At 42.0% G+C, this 20706-nt stretch overlaps 1 protein-coding gene across 2 annotated transcripts in view; it reads left to right on the forward strand.

Annotated features, from left to right (window-relative positions):
- The window catches only part of TANC2 (tetratricopeptide repeat, ankyrin repeat and coiled-coil containing 2), a 197838-nt gene that overhangs the window by 98375 nt on the left and 78757 nt on the right, over positions 1–20706 (forward strand). For both annotated transcript variants that reach the window (XM_083407362.1, XM_083407363.1), the window contains exon 5: positions 7417–7527. In XM_083407362.1, the coding sequence (XP_083263488.1) occupies positions 7417–7527 (111 nt within the window). The remainder of the gene's footprint in view (positions 1–7416; positions 7528–20706) is intronic.

Here is a 20706-nt window from a genome sequence, read left to right on the forward strand (position 1 = left end):
GAGAAGGCCCTCTGCCTGGTTCCCTGTAACTAGGCATTGGCAAGGGAGGGTTAAGTGGATGAGAGGGGGGAGAGAAGCGCCATCGCCTCCCCCCACTGAAAAGGGTAGTCCGATAAAGGACTCCGGGGGGCGTTGCCCTGTCCGAAGCCTATGGAGGTGTGGGCCCAAGGCACGCCCCCAAGCGGTGACTCCAGGGCAGTTCCTAGTTGACCTGCCTCAGCAGGACTCCCTCTACTGTTGGTTAACCCTTGCCGGTCTTCATGCAATCGGGCTGAAGCCGGCTAGTCAATAGGGCCAATGCCTAAGCCAACACCGCTCATTCCTGTAATCAATAAAGTTGTGGCCTATTTCGCCCATTAACCTTAATTCTCGGTGTCCTGTGTCTTTATTTCTTCCTGGGAGGGAGCGGGAACTCGCCACGCAACTAAATGATGCTATCTCTTATCAATTTTGGCACCAACTTAAAGACTTACTTATTTACCTCCTAGGCCTTTGGGTGATTCATTGGTCTCTGCTGCGCTGAAGCTTATTTTATTGTGCTGTTATTTTATATTTTCAGCCTGTTAATGTGTTAATTGGTGTTTTATTGTTGGCAGTTACATTCTTGGCAATTATTTTATTACCAATCAGTTATAATGCACTCTGGGATCTTGAAGAGTAGAATAAAAATATGTTAAATAAACAAACAAATAAACTTACCCAGGAACATGTCACGATGCAAAGTTTTAGAAGTATGAAGTTTGAGAAGCTGTATGACAGACCTCTCTACTTAATGATGAAAACTATATTTATTTATAACACTCTTCTTTTCCATAAAGCCTATGGTTTATTTTATTTTTAAAATAATCCCTGAGGTGGATGAGGGCAAAACAGCGAAAAACTAAATTTGGGGGTGAAGATGAGTTAGTCACAAATATGTATCAAGGATATTTGGACACTTTTAATAAAATATTGAAATGCATTCATTTAAACAAAATGCTAAAAATGCTTTTATTGTATCCAAAGATGTAAAATGGGAACAGAGGAGTACAAAGCAATGCTGGAAAAACGCCCTTGGTTTGTGTTGCTTAATTTAGCCATTCTTCTGCCTAGTGACTAAAGTGAATCATGCAAGGTTTAGCTGTATAATTTTTGAAGCAGTTTTGAATTCAAGAAATATGAACATTTGGTGTGTTTCTACTACTTATAAAATTATAGTCATATTCTTAAAAACAATTGTGATTCTGTGATCCTTAAATAGTTTGTAAACTTAACTCTTGGCTATAAAGTCAATCAGCAGCAAACTACTAGCTTGAACTGCAAGGGACCAAATACCAAAAATAATTAGAAATAGATTTAAAATCAAATGTGAGGAAAATAACTTCTTTTCCTTTCTTTGATGCATTTTCTAATTCAAACTAATAGTTTATATTTTAAAAATATTTGTAAGATTGTTTGCATTTCTAATTAAAAGCCAAAGGTTGTATTTCAGCCAGCAGAAAAGGAGCCTTTGAAATTGGTAGTCAGGCAGTATTTTTAATTACTGTAATGCAGCAGATTTCTGCCATCCCACTCCCTCTTCTAAACAGTTACCTTCCTCAGTTTATTTTTAAAATAAAACTTATTTGGCTAATAGAAGTGTTTAGCTCTGAGTTATATATCCATATTTTGGATTTTCTCACTAGAATCAAGAGCAACGTGGCATCTGCTTGTGATAGATTCCAAGACTGGAGCAGATCATTCCATAGGCAGTTGAAAAAGGAAATAAATCACCCATTCTTATGAACTTTAATGAAGGAACATATATACCAACATGTGATTTAATCATGAATTTTATTTAAAATAATGAAACCCTAGTGTAGCTTTTCCAAAACCTATGGGCAGTGTGTTTCAGTGATCCAACTTGGGGGGGGGGGGGGGGACCTAAATCTGTGAAGTAGACTGTTAGCTTATGTAGACTTGTGCTACGAAAGCATAAATTGATCAAGACAATATCTGTGCTTATAGAGTAAAATAATATTGCTGTGCTATATTAGAAGCAAAAAAACGTGTTCTGATGAATTGAAAGAGCCGCAAAAAGATTCCATTGAGCACATGGATTGACAATATGGACAGACTAGCCACATACGAACGAATTACATGGCGACACAAATTAAGAATGGATAAATATGAAGAAATCTGGAAGGAATATTTAAGCGATAAGGGGGACGGTCGTAGGAAGTAGGGGGATGAGAGGTGGGGAAATATTGTTAAAAAGGTGTAGTCATAGGTATATCAGTACTCAAATCTGAAATGTTAAATTGTGTTATTAATGTTATTGCGGTTTTTGTTGTATGTGTTTTTTGTTGGTGTTTGTATTGAAAAAAAATATTAAATATTTTTTTTTAAATAAAAAAATAGCTGGCTAGTAGAAACTAATGCTTGCCTACAAGGCCAGCCATAACTTAATACACCCCTGTCTTTTATACATAAGCCTACTGAGTTCTGTAAGTAAAGAATTTGCCCCAGGAGTTTGGATCTTAAATCAGGAGAGTAGGTCTGGGATAAAATTTGAATCTCATTTTATTTGTCTCTGAATATTAGAGAATTAATTTAGATTTTTTCTTCTTTAAATTGGGGGGGGGGGGGGGGAGAGTGCAGATTTATTCCCCTGGAACATTGTTCTGTTGCTGAGAGAACTATCCAAAGATCTGTTCTTTTCTGGTTTCAGGTTGTTCAATATATCAAGAACATTACAGATTTCAGAGCGCTATTTGAATCTACAGGCATTATATTAGGAAGCTTGACTGCCTTACTCCTTGTTGCAGTCAAATATGTAATCACAAATCAAGGGATCTCTTAATTGGATACCTGCAGATTATTTCCTTGAATGGTAGTTACCTTTTCTGAGTAATATAGATTCTACCACTTGTCATATGCAAGACCTTAGAAGCTTAAAACTACTGTATTTTTATTTTGTATGCCCTTATGTAATGGGTTGTGATGCTGTTACATTTTCCTTGTTAATGGTGTTCCTTATTGATGTTCATTAGTCCTTTATATTCTGACTTCCTGGTGCCTCTATTGCTTACCTGTTATGCTCTATTGCTATTTAGCTCTTCTTTTTTTTTAAGTGTAGGCACTTCCAATATGTAGCAGAATAAGGATCTTCTTGTTTTTTGTTTTGTGTAATTATTGTATGACATCGAAATAATGTAAAATTAACAAGTTTGGTTTTTTTAAAGCAATGTACTTTTAGCCTCACAATAACCCCAGAGTTAGGTTATGCCACAAGAGGATGTCTTTTCCAAAAACCACAGAGAGATTTGCATGGCTGAGCAAGTCCAGCACTCTGTTCTTTACACCATTCTGACTCACATTGTTTAACGTCTGTAATTGGATCTTACAAGTTGATGATGTGTAACTAGCAATTAATGTGCTGCTTCTCTGCAGTGGATACTAGAGTTCCTTTAAAGCTTTGCTGGGGTCACTCAGGGACTTGTTCTTGATGTTAAGATATTCTCTCTCTACACATCTCTGGGTGACATCATAAGTCTCATAGGTTTCAGTATTGCTTATATGCTGGTGACACCCATCTCAGCTGCTCTAACGTAGAACTCCCCACCACCACCATATCTGTTGCTGGCTCTCTTTATATTTTTGTTGTTGTTGTTTAGTCGTTTAGTCGTGTCCGACTCTTCGTGCCCCTATGGACCAGAGCACGCCAGGTACTCCTGTCTTCCACTGCCTCCCACAGTTTAGTCAAACTCACGCTGGTAGCTTCGAGAACACTGTCCAACCATCTCGTCCTCGGTCATCCCCTTCTCCTTGTGCCCTCCATCTTTCCCAACACCAGGGTCTTTTCCAGGGAGTCTTCTCTTCTCATGAGGTGGCCAAAGTATTGGAGTCTCAGCTTCAGGATCTGTCCTTCCAGTGAGCACTCAGGGCTGATTTCCTTAAGAATGGATTGGTTTGATCTTCTTGTAGTGATCCATGAAGGGGCTTTATATTTTATGTAAATTTTGTATTTGGGTGTTTGATTGCTTTTCCCAACTCTTCTGTTCTGCCGCATGCTCATGCTGCAATTTTGAACACACTTAGTTGGGCATAAGTTTGGAACGTAAGTCCCACTAAGGGTAAATATGTTTAGCTGGGTGCTGTTATATGTTTGGTTCCTGCAGGTTTTGTCTACAGAGCTGCTCACATATTTTCAGTTATTTTTGCTGTTTTTTTGTTAGTAATAAGTTCCATGCCTGCCCCTTTCATATTCTGTATGCTTTGTCTTCTTTATGTGTGTTCTTAGGTCCAGTAACAAGCTTATCCACTGGGATATATGGGTCGAGTCATCTTGACCACCATCGTTGTAGATCCAACAGTTATAATAATTGCTCAGAAGAGTTTCACTGATTTACAGTCTGGGGTACTGAAATGCCACACTTCTTCTAATAATAAGAAAGAGGCTAGGACAGGAAACATGAATGTGATGAGTGCCACTCGTGTGCTTAAAGATCTTCACTAGCTTCAAGTTTGCTTCTAAGCACAAATCAGAGTGTTTGCGTTGACCTGTAAAGGCCTAAACAGCCTAGGACCTGGGTATCTGATGGAATGCATGCTCCTATTTCTCCGTTTTTGTTTTTGTTTATCACTATAAAGAAACATAGGGACGCGGGTGGCGCTGTGGGTTAAAGCCTCAGTGCCTAGGGCTTGCCGATCGAAAGGTCGGTGGTTCGAATCCCCGCGGCGGGGTGCGCTCCCGCTGTTCGGTCCCAGCGCCTGCCAACCTAGCAGTTCGAAAGCACCCCTGGGTGCAAGTAGATAAATAGGGACCGCTTACTAGCGGGAAGGTAAACGGCGTTTCCGTGTGCGGCTCTGGCTCGCCAGAGCAGCGATGTCACGCTGGCCACGTGACCCGGAAGTGTCTTTGGACAGCGCTGGCCCCCGGCCTCTTTGAGTGAGATGGGCGCACAACCCTAGAGTCTGTCAAGACTGGCCCGTATGGGCAGGGGTACCTTTACCTTTACCTTTATAAAGAAACATACGGGGATATACATCAGTGTTGAACACACTAATGTGAACATGTTAGCAAAACGCCTCTAGAATGTCTTCAGAATAAAGCAAAAACAAACTCTCTTGCCTTAATCATGCAATATTTGATGAAGCATGGCTACTTTTCTCTGAATTTTATCCTTCTTTCTCTTTGTTCTTTCAGTCCAAGATAATATGGTAATTCTGTCACCATTGCATATTTTGACATTTTGTTTAACCGCTCTTTCACAGAAGGTGTTTATGTTATTTCACATACAAAACCGTGGTTGTCATATAAAATACTATTTCTTCATGTCATTGATGGACATACCCATCTATAGAAATTAAAACATTATTTTTGATATCCGTATTCTAATTGGTGTAATTCTTTTTGAAAACATGTATAGTTTTTCTCATTGCTTGATCAGATGTCAATTTATTAAAATGAACTCCTCCAATTGTTGAGGACTCTGTTAAAGGTCCCACCTGCAGAGTTGAAGTACTTTGCTAACATGGGCATAGCCTTCTCAGTTGGCACCCTGTTTATGGAATTTCCCCAAAGAACTGTCCATCAGGCTCATATTTGACCATCACTTTGGTGTCAGACACCAGTGTCAAACACTGCTTTATTATTTATTTAAATGTCTTGACTTTTGAGATTTGTCAAGTGGGTTCAAATTATTGTTTGTAAACTGTCATAGGGACTGCATGGTCAAAAGGTGGCATAGAAATTATGAGCAGTGTTTTATCACTTCACCCCAAAGTCTCTTAATTAAGTGCTTTGAAGCAGTCACATGATTGCTTTGGCACAAGCTCAGCTCAGCCTACAGATTTCTCACACCAACTTTTGTCCTGTGACTTGCAGGGCGAATAAGCAGAAGGCATGCTTTTCTTAAATTTAAGTCCTGGTGCCCTTTAGGTCACCCAGAGGAGCATTTTAGGCTATCACAAACAGAGGTAGGTTAAGATGAGATTGCAAACTTCCCAAGATCTGCCAGTGGGACTCATGGTGGAAGAGGGATCACATCCTGAATATTTCAGTTAAACCTAGTACTCTGGCTTCCCTCCCAATCTAGTTTTTCAGGTCTAACAGATGCTTGCTTTATGAAATAATTTGTGTATTATAAAACAATGGAGTAATTTAGTTATGATTTTATGTACTATCAACATAGTAACTTAGTTATAAATATCTTCAATCTGAATTCAGCAATCAGCACCATTTCTTTCATGGTTGACATGTTTTAAACAGTAATTATGAAGCTCTAAAAAATTGTTCTAGAAATCTGTTCACTACCCACACAAATGTGTAAGTCAGCCTTTGGGAGGCTTGCGTCTTCAACCTGCGATGAAGTGGAATCTGTTTAAATACTTGAGCTACCTTCTTTGGCATGCAAGTTCACACGATAGGCTGCCTCCCACATTGCTTCCTTGCTTTAATTCAAAGAGGTGAATGATTTAATTCTTCTTCTTTTTTTAGGAAACAAATTTTCCCATAATTTAATCATAGCAAATTAATCTTCACTAAATGTGAAGATTGTTTATTCTTCCTAAATTGAAATTAGCACGTGCTGTTTTCCTTTGCATGAACTTTCTCCTGGGAAGGTGGTGTCAGGCTAGGTAGCTGCTGGGTTGCTATAAAGATGGTAATTTTTCAGATGCTTGAAAGCTCTTCAGCGTTGGTTTTAGAACATTTGTTCAGATACTTTTTTTTATCCTTCTAGGGTCTTTGGCCAAATAGGTTGTGTGGGTTTTTCCACGCCCTACAGGAAGAGATTGCTTTCATTTCACACATTAATGTGATTCCGTTATACTGTCTTCTGTTATCTGAAAAAGCTAAAGTCTGACTAGAACATCAGAGTACAGTCTCATAAGGCCTCTATTCAGTAAGCAGAAATTGATGGTATTATTTGCACAGTTACATATTTGTGTGCCCTTAGGATTGTGCGGAAGCTGTAACTGGAAGGAGTCTGGTGCGTGATTCTTTTGTTCAAAGTGGCTTATAGAATGGGCAGTGAAATATGGTTCCTTTAGATTACAACGGAGGATGAATTATTCCCATCACTTGTGCATGTGCATAATCTGTCCAGGAGACATAACCTTTAGTATGCAATTCTAACCATACTTATATTGGTGTAAACCCCATGGGACAGAGTGGAATTTGCTCCTGAGTCAATATGTGTAGGGTTGTGCCATTAACTGTTTTTATTTCACCTGGAGGTGGTTTCTTCACGTAAGTTTTCTCAAAAGACAGTGTGGAAATTTGCATTTTTAACATGATCCACCTCTTTTCTTAGAAATGTAGAGTTCCCTTTTTTGGTTTTACAAAAGGGAACATGATCTGGGCCTGACATAGTTTGTTTAGCTAAATGCTTCCATGTGTTATTTACTGTTCACTTTCTCATGACCTTCCTTTGTGTTTCCCTTCTTCTTAAGCTCCTCTAAGGAAGGCGAAATTTGTTGAGAGCCCTCGAATTCCAGAATCTGAGCTTGGCTCACCAACTCTCACTTCTGCACCAAAACTGGACCTTGATGCCTACTGCCCTGGTAAGCATGCATGCAAAGCCCTCACTGTGTTTGAAGAGAGACACCATTTAGACCTTGATAAATAGCTTACAGGTTTTGTGTGCTTATCAAATCTGGCAGTTTTAAGTTTTGGCAGCAGTTGCTTACAGTACTTGATGCTTGAGTTCTTAGGTGTTAAATTAAGTCTTTCCAGAACTGAAATTACTTTACAGCCAGCATTATATCTCTGCTGGCTCATGTCATGGAGAATGTTTGGAAAAGTTACAGCATTCATTTTTAAAATTGTTTTTTAAGATACATTGTGTTGCTCATTCCCTGTGTGGCCTTGGGTGTTGGAGGTTGCTACAGGGGCTGCTTGGGTGCTTCTGGGTCAGGCTGTTACAGATGTGAAACACTGGTACTGAAAGCAAGACAAAACAGTTTCATTTGCCTATTTCCCAGCCAGAGGTGGGGGACATGTTGTGCTCCTTCTGGGGTAGCTTGTCCGCCTTTGGTCCCCACTTTGCACTTCGCTCTCACCTGTGGCTCCTAGAAGCTGTCAACATGCGACAGCAACCACACTACAGGAAACTGCTTCAGCTGGCCAGCTAAACCAGGTGAGGGTAGTCAATGGATCTCAACCCCTTGGTGAGTTAGGAATTTCCCCTGCATGTGAAGACAGGCTCTGGTGGATTGAGCAGACAAGACCAATAGTGGGTCCAATGGACAAGAAGATAGTTTCTGCATGTTCTGTAGAGAGAAGTGAGTGGCAGATGGAGCTCGTCAACCTGGGAAGATAGCCCATTTGGGGGAAGGAAAACTCTGGTCCTAAACCTCCACTGCCTTGTGGAATATTGTTGGGAGAAGAAAAGACTAAGGAGTAAACCCCACACAAATCCAGAGTTGAGTTTCTAAGATGATTGGATGGCGCCCTGTACGTCTCCTTCTGGCAATTCCTGCAGCCAAGCTGGTGCCAAACGTATTGCTCTGCTTTCCTTTGGACCACATCAGCGAGGCCAGGAAGGGGTCTTGTTGTCTGGGCAGCCCAGGACCCCCATACACACTACTCCATACATTTTTACCATGTATGTGAAACCACTGGATGAAGTCATATGAATTGACAAGCTGAAACAGAATCCAAACAAGATGAATGTGCTTGTATCCAAACATACTGGTGATCTAGGTGAAATGTTCAACCTGTCTTGGACGGAGTGGTGTTTCTGATGAAGCAGGTTTCTGTCTTGCAGTATTCTTCACTGTGTCATTTTTCCTGGATACTCGGGTGAGGGTGGCCATCAGGGTGCCTTTTATCTACTCCAGTAGATATACTGGCTGTGCGTGATCTTTCCTGGAGAAGTTGAATTTGGCTTCAGTCATCGGTCCTTCAGTTGCCTCAAGGATGGACTAGTGATGTTGGCCTGGCAACTTCATTAGTCCAAAGTGTGATAGCCAGACCTTTGTCTGGCACTTACAGGCAGGAAATTATTACTGTCTGTTGTATGTCAGATTGTTAGTATCTTATCCTCTTCTGGGCTCAATTCAAAATGCACGTTGAAGTGTTGGCTGTAAAACGGTTTAGGACTAATTTGCCTTATGGATCAATTCCTCCTATATGGACTTGCTTGGGAATTAAAGTCAACTTCAGAGGCCTTGCTCTTGGTGCTGTCTTAAGATAGCCACGAGTGCCTGTGAAAGGCTGTGCTTTTTATGTGGTGGTGTTATAGCTCCAACCCTGTCAAAATCCATGAGACTCTTTCTCTGTGCCTTTTCCACCAGAGATTGAAGACACTTTTGTTTCAGTTGGCTTAACGATTTTATCTTTATTTTATGATACCATACTATATTGATACCTATACAGTAGTACAATAGCAGCATAGAATATTACATTCTATTATAACACAAGAGTGCTCCAAAAGTGCGCCCTCCTCCTCACACAGAAAATCTCCCAATGTTTATGTGAGCAGACTGAGGAGTGGATTTGGGCGATGGCCAGTTGCTAGGGCACCCTCTGCACGGGCTTTAGAAAGATACCTGCACCTGACCAATCCCCTGTCCCGCTCTCTGCCATGCTTGATGCTTATGGGGCACTGAGGCTGCCACTCGGCTAGGTTGCTGAGCTATTGGTCCTTTGTTCCAACCTATCAGCGGGCAGTGCCGAGGAGCTCTGCCCTACGCCACTGCCCCCTTGCTAGCTGGTGCTGCTGGCAGCACTGGCGACAACATGGAATAGGAGGACAAGCGGGTTATCAGCTGCAGACCAAACAACAGAGTGGAGTTACAGCTCTCCAATCACCTGGACAATAATTGAAGTTTTTATAAGGTTATGAAAAATAAATATTAGGCATCACATTTGGTTGTGTGGGGGCCCCAATGGAGAGATAAAAGCAAAATACTTTACAATTTGACTAAATAAATGATAAAGAAGTGAATAATTAAATGTATAGATTGAATATATAATCTCCTAAGAGATACAAGTAAGAATACCTATACTGGCTATTTTAATACATTAATAAATATTTTACAGTGTTGCCCAGATATGTGTGAATTTGTATTTTCCTGCATCATATTATACCAGTAAGACACTCTCCAATTCTATAAGCATATTGGTCAATTTGACCATATATACTATGTGCCATACTCCAATTAACCAGTCATCCAGTGTCAGAGTCTTTAAATTAGAGCAAATAGTTGCTCATTCTGCTGTCAATAAATGTTGGACCGGTTCCCTGTCATCTGCTAATTCCAAATCTTTAATGCACCCAAATAATATAACTAATGGATCTGTTGGTAAATCTGTTATTTCAGTTTCTTATTTACTGTCCAAAGATTTGCTGAATATCGGCATTATGTACTTTATACCCTCAGCATGAACAACTTGCTGTTCTGTAAATACAATTAAGATGTAGTACGGTTAAACACCATTGAAATAGAAATTTATAAAAGCTTCCTTTAAAACTGATACTGACTATACATTTTGAACAAAGCAGATACTTTCTGTCTCAAAGATTTGTAGAACTAGATCTGTCAACTAGAAGCAGGGGTGACTGTAGGTAAGAGTAATCTCATTCTCCCCTCTACATCTAAGCAGGGTTTTGACTACTAGCCAATTGAATTGCAAAGATATTTCTTTTCTAGCAACAGGTTACGCCCTTTCAGAGATTTCTGGGCGATAATCACTTTGAACAAGGGAGTGTTGCCTGGAATTTAAAAGGTTATGCTATAGAGCTTATTCGTGCTCTTTTAGACGCACCTTCTGTGGTTTCAAAAGTTCAACTTCAGTTACGACTTCAACAGGAAATAATGGGGTCTAGTTCAGAAAAGTGCAGTGAAGGTTTTGCTACCCATTTTGTAGGGGAGGAAAAAAAGGAGAAAGAAAAACACCTGTATTGGATACTACAAGGGTCAAAACTACAAAACTTGGAACTGCTTTCATAAAGGGAATTGCTGCTACTGTTAGACAGGAATAATGTTTACAATAATGGATTTATAAGATGTTTGTTCTCATGTCTTTTCAATAAACAATCCAGAAGTTTCCCTTTCAAAGCATTAATTTTATCATGCAACAGCAAGCTATCACTGTGCTTTGGAACACATAAAAAAAAAAAAAGCCTGACTAGCTTTTCAGATACCTTTTAATTGAATAACTTTCTAAAGAAATGCCTGAAGTAACTGATATTATAATCTGAAGTCTTGTTTATTCTGGTATATTTTATTCCAAGAAGACCCATTTGTCCTAAATAGAACCCAATAAGGCAGGCATGTATGTACAAAGTGCAGTGGTACCTTGGTTGTCAAACTAAATCTGTTCCGGGAGTCCATTTGACTCCCCGAACCATTCAGAAACCAAGGCATGGCTTCTGATTGGCTGCAGGAGCTTCCTGCACTCAATTGGATGCTGCGTTGGATGTTCAGATTCTGAAAAACGTTCGCAAACTGGAACACTCACTTCCAGGTTTGCAGCATTCGGGAGCCGATTTGCTCAGGAGCCAAGCCGTTCAACAACCAAGGTACCACTGTGTGTTTTTTTTTATGTGATAACTTTTAAAGGCCTGCTGAAAATGTTTCTATTCCACCAAGCCTATGCAAGCAATGAAGAAAAAATCTTTCAACAGTAGTTATTCAATGTCTAATTTTAATTACTTTAACAGTTTTTATTGTATAACTTTATGTATTGTTGTAAACCGCTTTGATTGTTTTTAATGGAGTAGCAGTATGTAAATATTTTATAAATCAACAAAAAGGAGCACAAAAATTGGCAAAAGAAATGCAAACAGACAATAAGAGATGCTAGAAAAGAGCCATTGCTTGAAAGATAAAGACCAACTACAAAACAATTATAAATACATTAATAGTAGGAAACCGGCTAGAAAGGCAGTTGGACCTTTGAAAAACAAGGGATCAAAGGTGTGCTAAAGGCAGATAAGGATTTTGCAGAGAAGCTGAATGAATTCTTTGAATCTACCTTTTCAGTGAAGCTATAGGGTAGATCCCTGTGCCTGAACTAACTTTCACAGAAAGGAACAGAAGCAACTAGCGGTGACAAGAGACAACATTTTAGGCCTTGTTGGCAAAATAAAAACTGATATATCACAAGGTCCAGATGGCATCCACCTGAGAGTTCTGAAAGAACTCCTGTGAATATTACTCTTTGCGACCCTCTGTAGCTTCTTATTTTATCTACTGATGGATTTCCTCCAGAGTTCAGAAAGGAACTGGGAAGGAGATGTGGTATTCCTCCACTCTTCAATATAGGAAAGTGGTCAAAGCCACTACGGGAGGTGTCTCATGTGTAGAAGGGTTCTAGAAGACTCTCTATCTGTAGCTCCATCTGGTACGTAGGCTGAGACCCTATCTGCCTGCAGACTGTCTCGCCAGAGTGGTGCATGCTCTGGTTATCTCCCGCTTGGACTACTGCAATGCGCTCTACGTGGGGCTACCTTTGAAGGTGACCCGGAAACTATAACTAATCCAGAATGCGGCAGCTAGACTGGTGACTGGGAGCGGCCGCCGAGACCATATAACACCGGTCTTGAAAGACCTACATTGGCTCCCAGTACGTTTCTGAGCACAATTCAAAGTGTTGGTGCTGACATTTAAAGCCCTAAACGGCCTCGGTCCAGTATATCTGAAGGAGTGTCTCCACCCCCATCGTTCTGCCCGGACACTGAGGTCCAGCTCCGAGGGCCTTCTGGCGGTTCCCTCACTGCGAGAGGCCAAGTTACAGGGAACCAGGCAGAGGGCCTTCTCGGTAGTGGCTCCCGCCCTGTGGAACGCCCTCCCATCAGATGTCAAAGCGATAAACAACTACCTGACATTCAGAAGACATCTGAAGGCAGCCCTGTTCGGGGAAGTTTTTTATATGTGACATTTTTGTGTATTTTTCATCTTTGTTGGAAGCTGCCCAGAGTGGTGGTGAAACCCAGCCAGATGGGCGGGGTACAAATAAATTATTATTATTATTATTATTATTATTATTATTATTATTATTATTATCTCTGCAGCCGACCTGGGTATGCATGACTCTTAGGGCTGAACTGTATGGAAACCCATTTGATAAGCATCAGTTACAGATAACAGCAGTAATGGTTTTTTCCTTTCTCTTCTTTGTCTTCACCCTTATTTTGGAAAGGCACTATGGGCACTACTATTTGGGGTCAAATAGCGCCCTTAGCCCATTTCCCGCAGACACAGAGATAAAGATTTTGTACTTTGGGGCAGGACATTGCTTTCTTTAAAATAAAACAACAACAACACCCCACCCATCTGGCTGGGTTTCCCCAGCCACTCTAGGCAGCTTAGGTAAAGGTAAAGGGACCCCTGACCATTAGGTCCAGTCGTGACTGACTCTGGGGTTGCGGCGCTCATCTCGCTTTACTGGCCGAGGGAGCTGGCGTACAGCTTCCGGGTCATGTGGCCAGCATGACTAAGCCGCTTCTGGCGAACCAGAGCAGCGCACGGAAACGCCGTTTACCTTCCCGCCGGAGCGGTTCCTGTTTATCTACTTGCACTTTGATGTGCTTTCGAACTGCTCGGTGGGCAGGAGCAGGGACCGAGCAACGGGTGCTCACCCCGTCGCAGGGATTCGAACCGCCGACCTTCTGATTGGCAAGTCCTAGGCTCTGTGGTTTAACCCACAGTACCACCCATGTCCCTTTACAACATCTAAAAACATAATAAAAACATCAATCCTTAAAAATTTCCCTAAGCACAGCACATACTTGTAATTATGTGGAACTTGCATCAAAATAATGGCCTGTATTCTCACCTTTTAGCATGAATATGCCTATTCAAGCTTCCAGCCAACCACCCAAGCATTCTTCAGGATTTTATAACATGTAAAGAGCTCAAAGGGGACATTCCCTTCCATTTCCCCCTTTAGCCCCCCCCCTTTATGCAGTCCGTGATCTTTCAGTGGCTACTGAGCATGATCGCTCACCGTTGATCTCCTTCCCTCCCCCTTAAGCTTTGGAGGAAAAACACTTCTGCCAAACTTGGGGCTCCCCCCCGGTATACTAACACTTCTTTCTTATTTCTCCGTGCCCTCATTTTGGTTCCATTTCTGTCAGCACTCACTTCCCGAATTTACTATTACAGTGGTACCTCGGGTTAAGTACTTAATTCGTTCTGGAGGTCCATACTTAACCTGAAACTGTTCTTAACCTGAAGCACCACTTTAGCTAATGGGTCCTTCTTGCTGCTGCTGCGCCGCTGGAGCACGATTTCTGTTCTTATCCTGAAGCAAAGTTCTTAACCTGAAGCACTATTTCTGGGTTAGCGGAGGCTGTAACCTGAAGCGTATGTAACCTGAAGCGTATGTAACCCGAGGTACCACTGTATAAGGAGTGATCAGGGCTTTTTTTCCAGCTGGAACTCACCAGAACTGAGTTCTGGCCCCTCTTTGGTGCATTCCGGCAGCTCTTTAGGTTGGGGCTGTGTGCCGGCGGGTGGCACAGCACCTGGGACTGCGCGGTGTGCCAATCGGGTTGCCGCGGCGATCATGTCGCCGAAAGTGGGTGGGGGGCGAAGAAGAGAAGGTGGGTGCCCCCCTAAGAACAGCCCAACAACTTTGGGCGGGTGCTCAGCAAGTTCCACCACCTCTTTTTCTAGAAAAATAAAAAGCCCTGGGAGTGATAATGTTATTATTAATTGCAATAATAATGACATGCCAGCTCTATCTACATTCTGTGAGCTCCTATGACTGCACTCACGCCATAGGCTAGCAGCCTAAACCACCATCACCCTCCCCACCCCAACCCACTGCCAGCTATTTTCAGCCATCTTTCTCTGTGACTGTGGGGAAACTGCGGAGAGGAAACCAGAGGCTGTTCACCTGATAGAGTAGCACTTTCAGTGTTCCTGCTCTTCTTCCTCTTTGTAGGAGTCCTTCTTGCTCCTGCTTTAGATGGAAGAAATTTAACAGGTGGCTGCTGACTCTGCTCTTATTTACCATCCTCAAAAGGGAAGGTTCCAGTGTTCTCATAGTGTTTAAGTGTTTCACAGTTGCTGCCCTGCGTTGCTGTAGCCTGTAGTTTGTGCATCTGCAAAGAGATCCCTTTGACTTACCGATCCAGGTACGTAACATGTAGCTTGGTGGTGGGGTCTGCTTTGAGGTTCTGCTTTTGATTCCCTTCTGTTTTGCTTGAAACCCTAGCACAGCAGAATGCAAATGGCTGTGGATTTGCATGTCAAAACGTACGTTTTCCTAAATTGCTAGTTTTGATTCTCTGCAGATTTCGATGAAATGTTTGCATCTCAGTGTAGTCTGCAGAAAATGGCATGGTTAGAAAGAAAGGGCCTCCACAACTTAACCTGATATGTTCCTTGCCTCTTCTGTTCATCAGTTGACTTCTTCAGGATCTTGAGGGACTGCAGGCTGTTGCAGATGTGAGAATTCCATTAAATCTTTATTTAGCTGCAGCTCGCTGCTTGGCTGCTTCTGAACTTGGACTAGTTGCTTGGCAACCTCATGTAGGCTGTGCACAAAGGGAGCACAATGCAGGCAGACAAGACTTTTATCTGAAGAGTTGGGGAGGATCTATTTTTAGCTGTTTTCTGAAATTTTGACTGCTGACTTCTCTTATATGCACAGGTATTACATGGAGGTTGTATTCTTGTGATGTGGACACTGACACATGCAACACTTTGATAAGTCACACAGAGTTTTCCAGTTTAAAAGGGGTTCTGAGAACAAGGTCAGAAAATGGCAAACGCCTCGGTTTCCCCTAGGAGAAGGCTGACTTCAGTTTAGCTGGTGAAAAAAATGTTGGAAACCAATTGTCGCAGTTTAGCGCAGGCTATGTGTAAGGATGCATTCCTAATCCCGCCTGAGACCTGGAAGGTTAATATTACATAAAGAAGCGTTTTGGAATAAGATAAAAATAAATGGCAAAGTCACAAAGCATATGGGAGAGTCATGGAGAGAGCTGTTTATGTGTCAGCAATGCAGTTCCATATGTTAGGATATCTTTCAGGGGAACTTGACTCCCTCCTTCTCCTCTCACCCCTCCCTTCTCTTCAAAAAGGACTGCAGTTCATTGGAGAGAAGGGAGCAAAGAATCTGACTTGCTGGGGAAGTTTGCAGCATGTTTACATACGCGTGTTTGCAGATGATGAAAGAAAAAAATAGAAGAAAATAGGCGCTTTAAGGTTTCTGTTGAGAATACTGGAAGCCAAAACTCACCAAAGGGAATTACTTTTGACATAAAAGGTTTGTTTTTCTTGCTTCCCACCACCTCTCTCCACTCCCTGTTGTGGAACATTCCATATGAGGTATGTGCTATTTTCTCCTGTGATGAAATAGGGTTAGTCCTCAGAAACCTAATTATTAAATTATTATTATTATTATTAAAGACAACTGAAGGCAGCCCTCTTTAGGGAAGTTTTTAATGTCTGATGCTGTACTGTTTTTAATATTCAGTTGGAAGCCGCCCAGAGTGGCTGGGGAAACCCAGCCAGATGGGCGGGGTATAAATAATAAATTATTATTATTATTATTAAATTATTATAAACCTCAGGTAGGAGAGGGGGAGAGGAACTTCGTGTTGCCGTTCATACTTAACATTTTGAAGTTAAAACCAAGGCCTCTGGCCTTAATTTTTCTTCTTATTCCCCCACACTGTAGTTTCTCATTGCACTCCAGAATAGTTAAGTCCTTTGTTGCAGAGGTAATATTTCAATTATCGTAGTGAAAATGTTGACCCTCGTTTCTTAATTTGAAGATTATTGCTGCATACTGCCTCTCCCCAAAAAACAGGATTCTTTTCATACTGCTGTGTTTTCACAATACATTTGTAATGTTTTATAGAGAGAATTAATGGAAGAAAATGCCAAATAAGCAGATTATGTTTTACTTATAATCTTACATTTTGCCTTTGCTTTCATATCATGGAGATTTTATCTGATCAACAGTGGAACATTTATTTGTATTATATTTGAAGTAATCCTGAGATATTGAAAAGAAGGTCTTTGGAAGCCTATTAATTTGGTCCTAGACGATATAATGAACCAAAAGGCCCAAGGTGGCTTGAATACTTCAGTTTACACTGGAACCTCGTGTTACGGACAGGATCCATTCTGGAGGCCTGTCCACAACATGGACCTCACACAAGCCGAAGTGTTGTGTCTGTGCATGAGCACGGAGCAATTTAGTACTTCTGTGCATGCGTGAGCGGCGAAACCTGGAAGTAACTCGTTCTGGTACTTCCGGGTTGCCACGGGACACAACACGAAAACATGTAACCTGAAGCGGACGCAACGTGAGGTATGACTGTACAGTGGTGCCTCGCAAGACGAAAAGAATCCGTTCTGTGAGTCTCTTCGTCTAGCGGTTTTTTCGTCTTGCGAAGCAAGCCCCTTAGCGGATTAGCGCTATTAGCAGTTTAGCGGCTATTAGCAGCTATTAAAGGCTTAAGGGATTAGCGGATTAGCTGCTAAAAGGCTATTAGCAGCTTAGTGCCTTAGAAAAAGGGGGTGGGGAGCGGAAAAAAAATCGCAGCAACTCGCAAGACATTTTCGTCTTGCGAAGCAAGCCCATAGGAAATTCGTTTTGCGAAGCACCTCCAAAACGGAAAACCCTTTCGTCTAGCGGGTTTTCCGTCTTGCGAGGCATTCGTCTTGCGGGGCACCACTGTACTTGGGACAGCGCCACAAGATCTCAATGGAAAGCATCTCAGAGCCCAAGCACTGAGAGGGCCTTGCCCGGTAAGCTATAGCCTTACTCCTCTTATTTGCCTTGCTGTGGTGGGCTCTTGGCTCCAGTATCCCAGAGAGACCAGTACAGTGGAACCTCGGGTTACGGTGGGGATCCGTTCCGGAGGCCCTGCCACAACCCAAAAATGACGCACATCAAAGCCCTGTGTCTGCGCATGCGCGATTTAGCGTTTCTGTGCATGTGCGAGCGGTGAACCCGGAAGCAACCTGTTCTGGTACTTCTGGGTTTGCTACAGACGTTTGCTGAAGCGGATGCAAGCGGCGGCGGATGCAGAACAAGGTTTGACTGTAAATGCTTGGTAGAAGATGTTGCCCTTGTGAAATATCACGTCCTACCTAGAGATTTTAGTATGATAGAGTCTTCCCAAAACAGGCAGCAAAATGTGAGAGAAGGGGGTGTGCGCACCATTAAATTGTGACAAATTAATTTTTTTTTACAATAGCTACATTTCTAAATAAAATTAACATTGAGTAGAACATGGTTAAAAAGAACCCTGGAATACCTTCCCACCAAGATGCAGAGAGTGAACACATCTTTTAAGATGGCTGTCTTTTATTAGCTACCTCCCAGCCAGCATTGTTCCTTTTCCTTGGCAGCTGGTGCGATTCTTCAAATGCTGCTGTTAGCATGGTGCAGCCAGTCACCTTACAGAGTTACTTTAAAGAGCTGCAAACTACTTTGGACTCTTTGAGTCTCTAGAAAGGAGTCAAACATAAGATACGGCACGGAGGCAAAGGGATCTTAAGAAATCCTGCAATCTTAGTAAAGGGTTCAGAGAAGCACAGATGGGAATGGGGAAAGGAAGGAGCTGTTTCTGCAAGTCAGAGAGAGAGAGAGAGAAGAAGAGGAAGCAGTGGCGTAGCGTGGGTTGTCAGCACCCGGGGCAAGGCAAGTAATTTGCCCCCCCCGCTGCACTGTCCCTCCCCCAGATAGTCCCTCATTCTCCGTACCGCACGCACGCCTGGCACCCTCCCCTCCACAGTGGGCGGCGACCCGGCGGCTCGGATCGGATTCGCACAGCCAGCACTGCAGTGAGAGAGAGTAAGTGAGCCAGGTAGGGGCAGAGAGCTGTGAGTGCGAGCGCCCCCCCCCCAGATGTTGCGCCCGGTGCGGCCGGCCCTCCCTGCACCCCCCACGCTACGCCACTGAGAGGAAGAAGTTATTAAAAGGAAGTAAGACACAAATAGGTATGTGGAGAACTAGGTAGAACATATGTGTTCTTGAGAACCTAAATGTTTATTCAGAAATATGAAATGTATTAAGCATGTGCAGATTTTTAGTTTAAAGAGAACAGAAAAGAAAGCGCTAAGGTAACAGATTATTCCATCGCATTGCTTAATTTGCCAAAGAAAGGAACTGGAATGGTTCAAGCATGATTGAGCACCATGCTCTGCTTCGGATGCCTGGCACCAGTTAATTCTATGCTAACCAGAGTCTGTTTGCCCATAAATCCCAATAATTTAAGTGGAGCTTATTTGCTAGAGCAATCTGTTTAGGATTACAACCCAATACTCTTGAAACAGGCTGAGGTAGCTTAATATTCCTGGACCCAAAATCTTATTCATACCCCAACTTCCACTCAATACAGTAGGACTTAATTCTGAGTAACATGAAGACAATTGAACCACAGACTGCAATCAAATGATAATGCCAAATGCCAGTTATGCATTATTTTATATTTGAGAATTCAGTGTGTGATTTTCTGTGCTGTTCCACTGCAGTGAAAATGTCATGTGCCTGCTCTACTACTCATGAAGTCATTCAGTATATGATTCTGTGGGGCTTTTTTTTTTTTTGATGGGGCAAAATGATTTGTCTGTTGCATTGACTATTTCTTCTGTGCTATGTCTATCTGATCTGAACCGCCTGCCTGTAAGGAAGCTGTGTGAATGAATAATGATTACCCTGTAACTTTAAGAACTGGTGTCTGCTTTCTTCCTCCTCCCTCCCCATCCCTTTTGCCTTTTGTGTTTTGTCTTTTAAACTATAAGTCCGAAGGCTGGGGCTGTCTTATTTTTTATTCATCAGTAGAACCATTCTAGGAGCGTTTTCAATTGAAGATAAGGAAAATGATTTAAGTAAATAATGGATGCACTGATTGACTTAGGCAAGTCAGCCTTGACTAGCAGTAAAATGGGAAAGTAGGGATGAAGGAAGGCTGTTTGTGAACAGCCATTGATATGGTAGTCGGTGGTTAGTAAAAAATTTTTTGCTATAGATTCACTCAGTCTTGGGCTTGTCCTCTCAGCTTCAGTGTTTCCCACTTGTAAAATGAGACAGATGCTTTTTACAATGACTTTCACATTATTAATTCCACAATAAAAGTACTGTGTGTGTGTGTGTGTGTGTGTGTGTGTGTGTGTGTTAGAGATTTGTGTAGGTTCTCTGTGCAGCCCAAATTACAAGAGTCATGATTCAGGTGAGGTTTTTGGTTATCCAGGTCAGATCATGCTGTTAATCAGGCATCTCCAGTCAAATAAGGGACTCCTTTAAAGTCCCAAATTGCTCTCTTGGCTTGGGTGCCCAAAATTTCAACATTTTGCCATTTAAAATAAAGCAGCTGCTGCATCTTTTTTAAAAAGCAAAGCAAAAGTAATCCATTTATTTTTATTCTATTGCTTTTCTCTCTCCCCCCCCCCCCCCGGATTATGTTAGTTTTGTTCTTAGCTTGCAAACTTAGGGTCATTCTTCAGTTCGTCTCTGTTCAGTTGAAGGGCTCTTAATGTGATTTATTTCTGTGCTTTTTATTCTAATCCTTATCTGTTTTCCAAAAGAACACGTTTGATTTCGCTTATTTTTCCTTGGGTTTGGGCTAACTTTTCCGTTACCCCACCCCTGCTGCTGCTGCATGTGTGCTGTTCGTTGTCTGACCTACCATATTTTTCGCTCTATAAGACGCACCAGACCATAAGATGTACCTAGTTTTTGGAGGAGGAAAACAAGGGGGAAAATATTCTGAATCTCACTGCACAGCGATCCCTCTTGCTGTTCTGGCTTCTGGGATAGCTGCG

This window comes from Podarcis tiliguerta (genome assembly GCF_965153285.1).
Source record: "Podarcis tiliguerta genome assembly, chromosome: 13".
Lineage (NCBI taxonomy): Eukaryota > Metazoa > Chordata > Lepidosauria > Squamata > Lacertidae > Podarcis > Podarcis tiliguerta.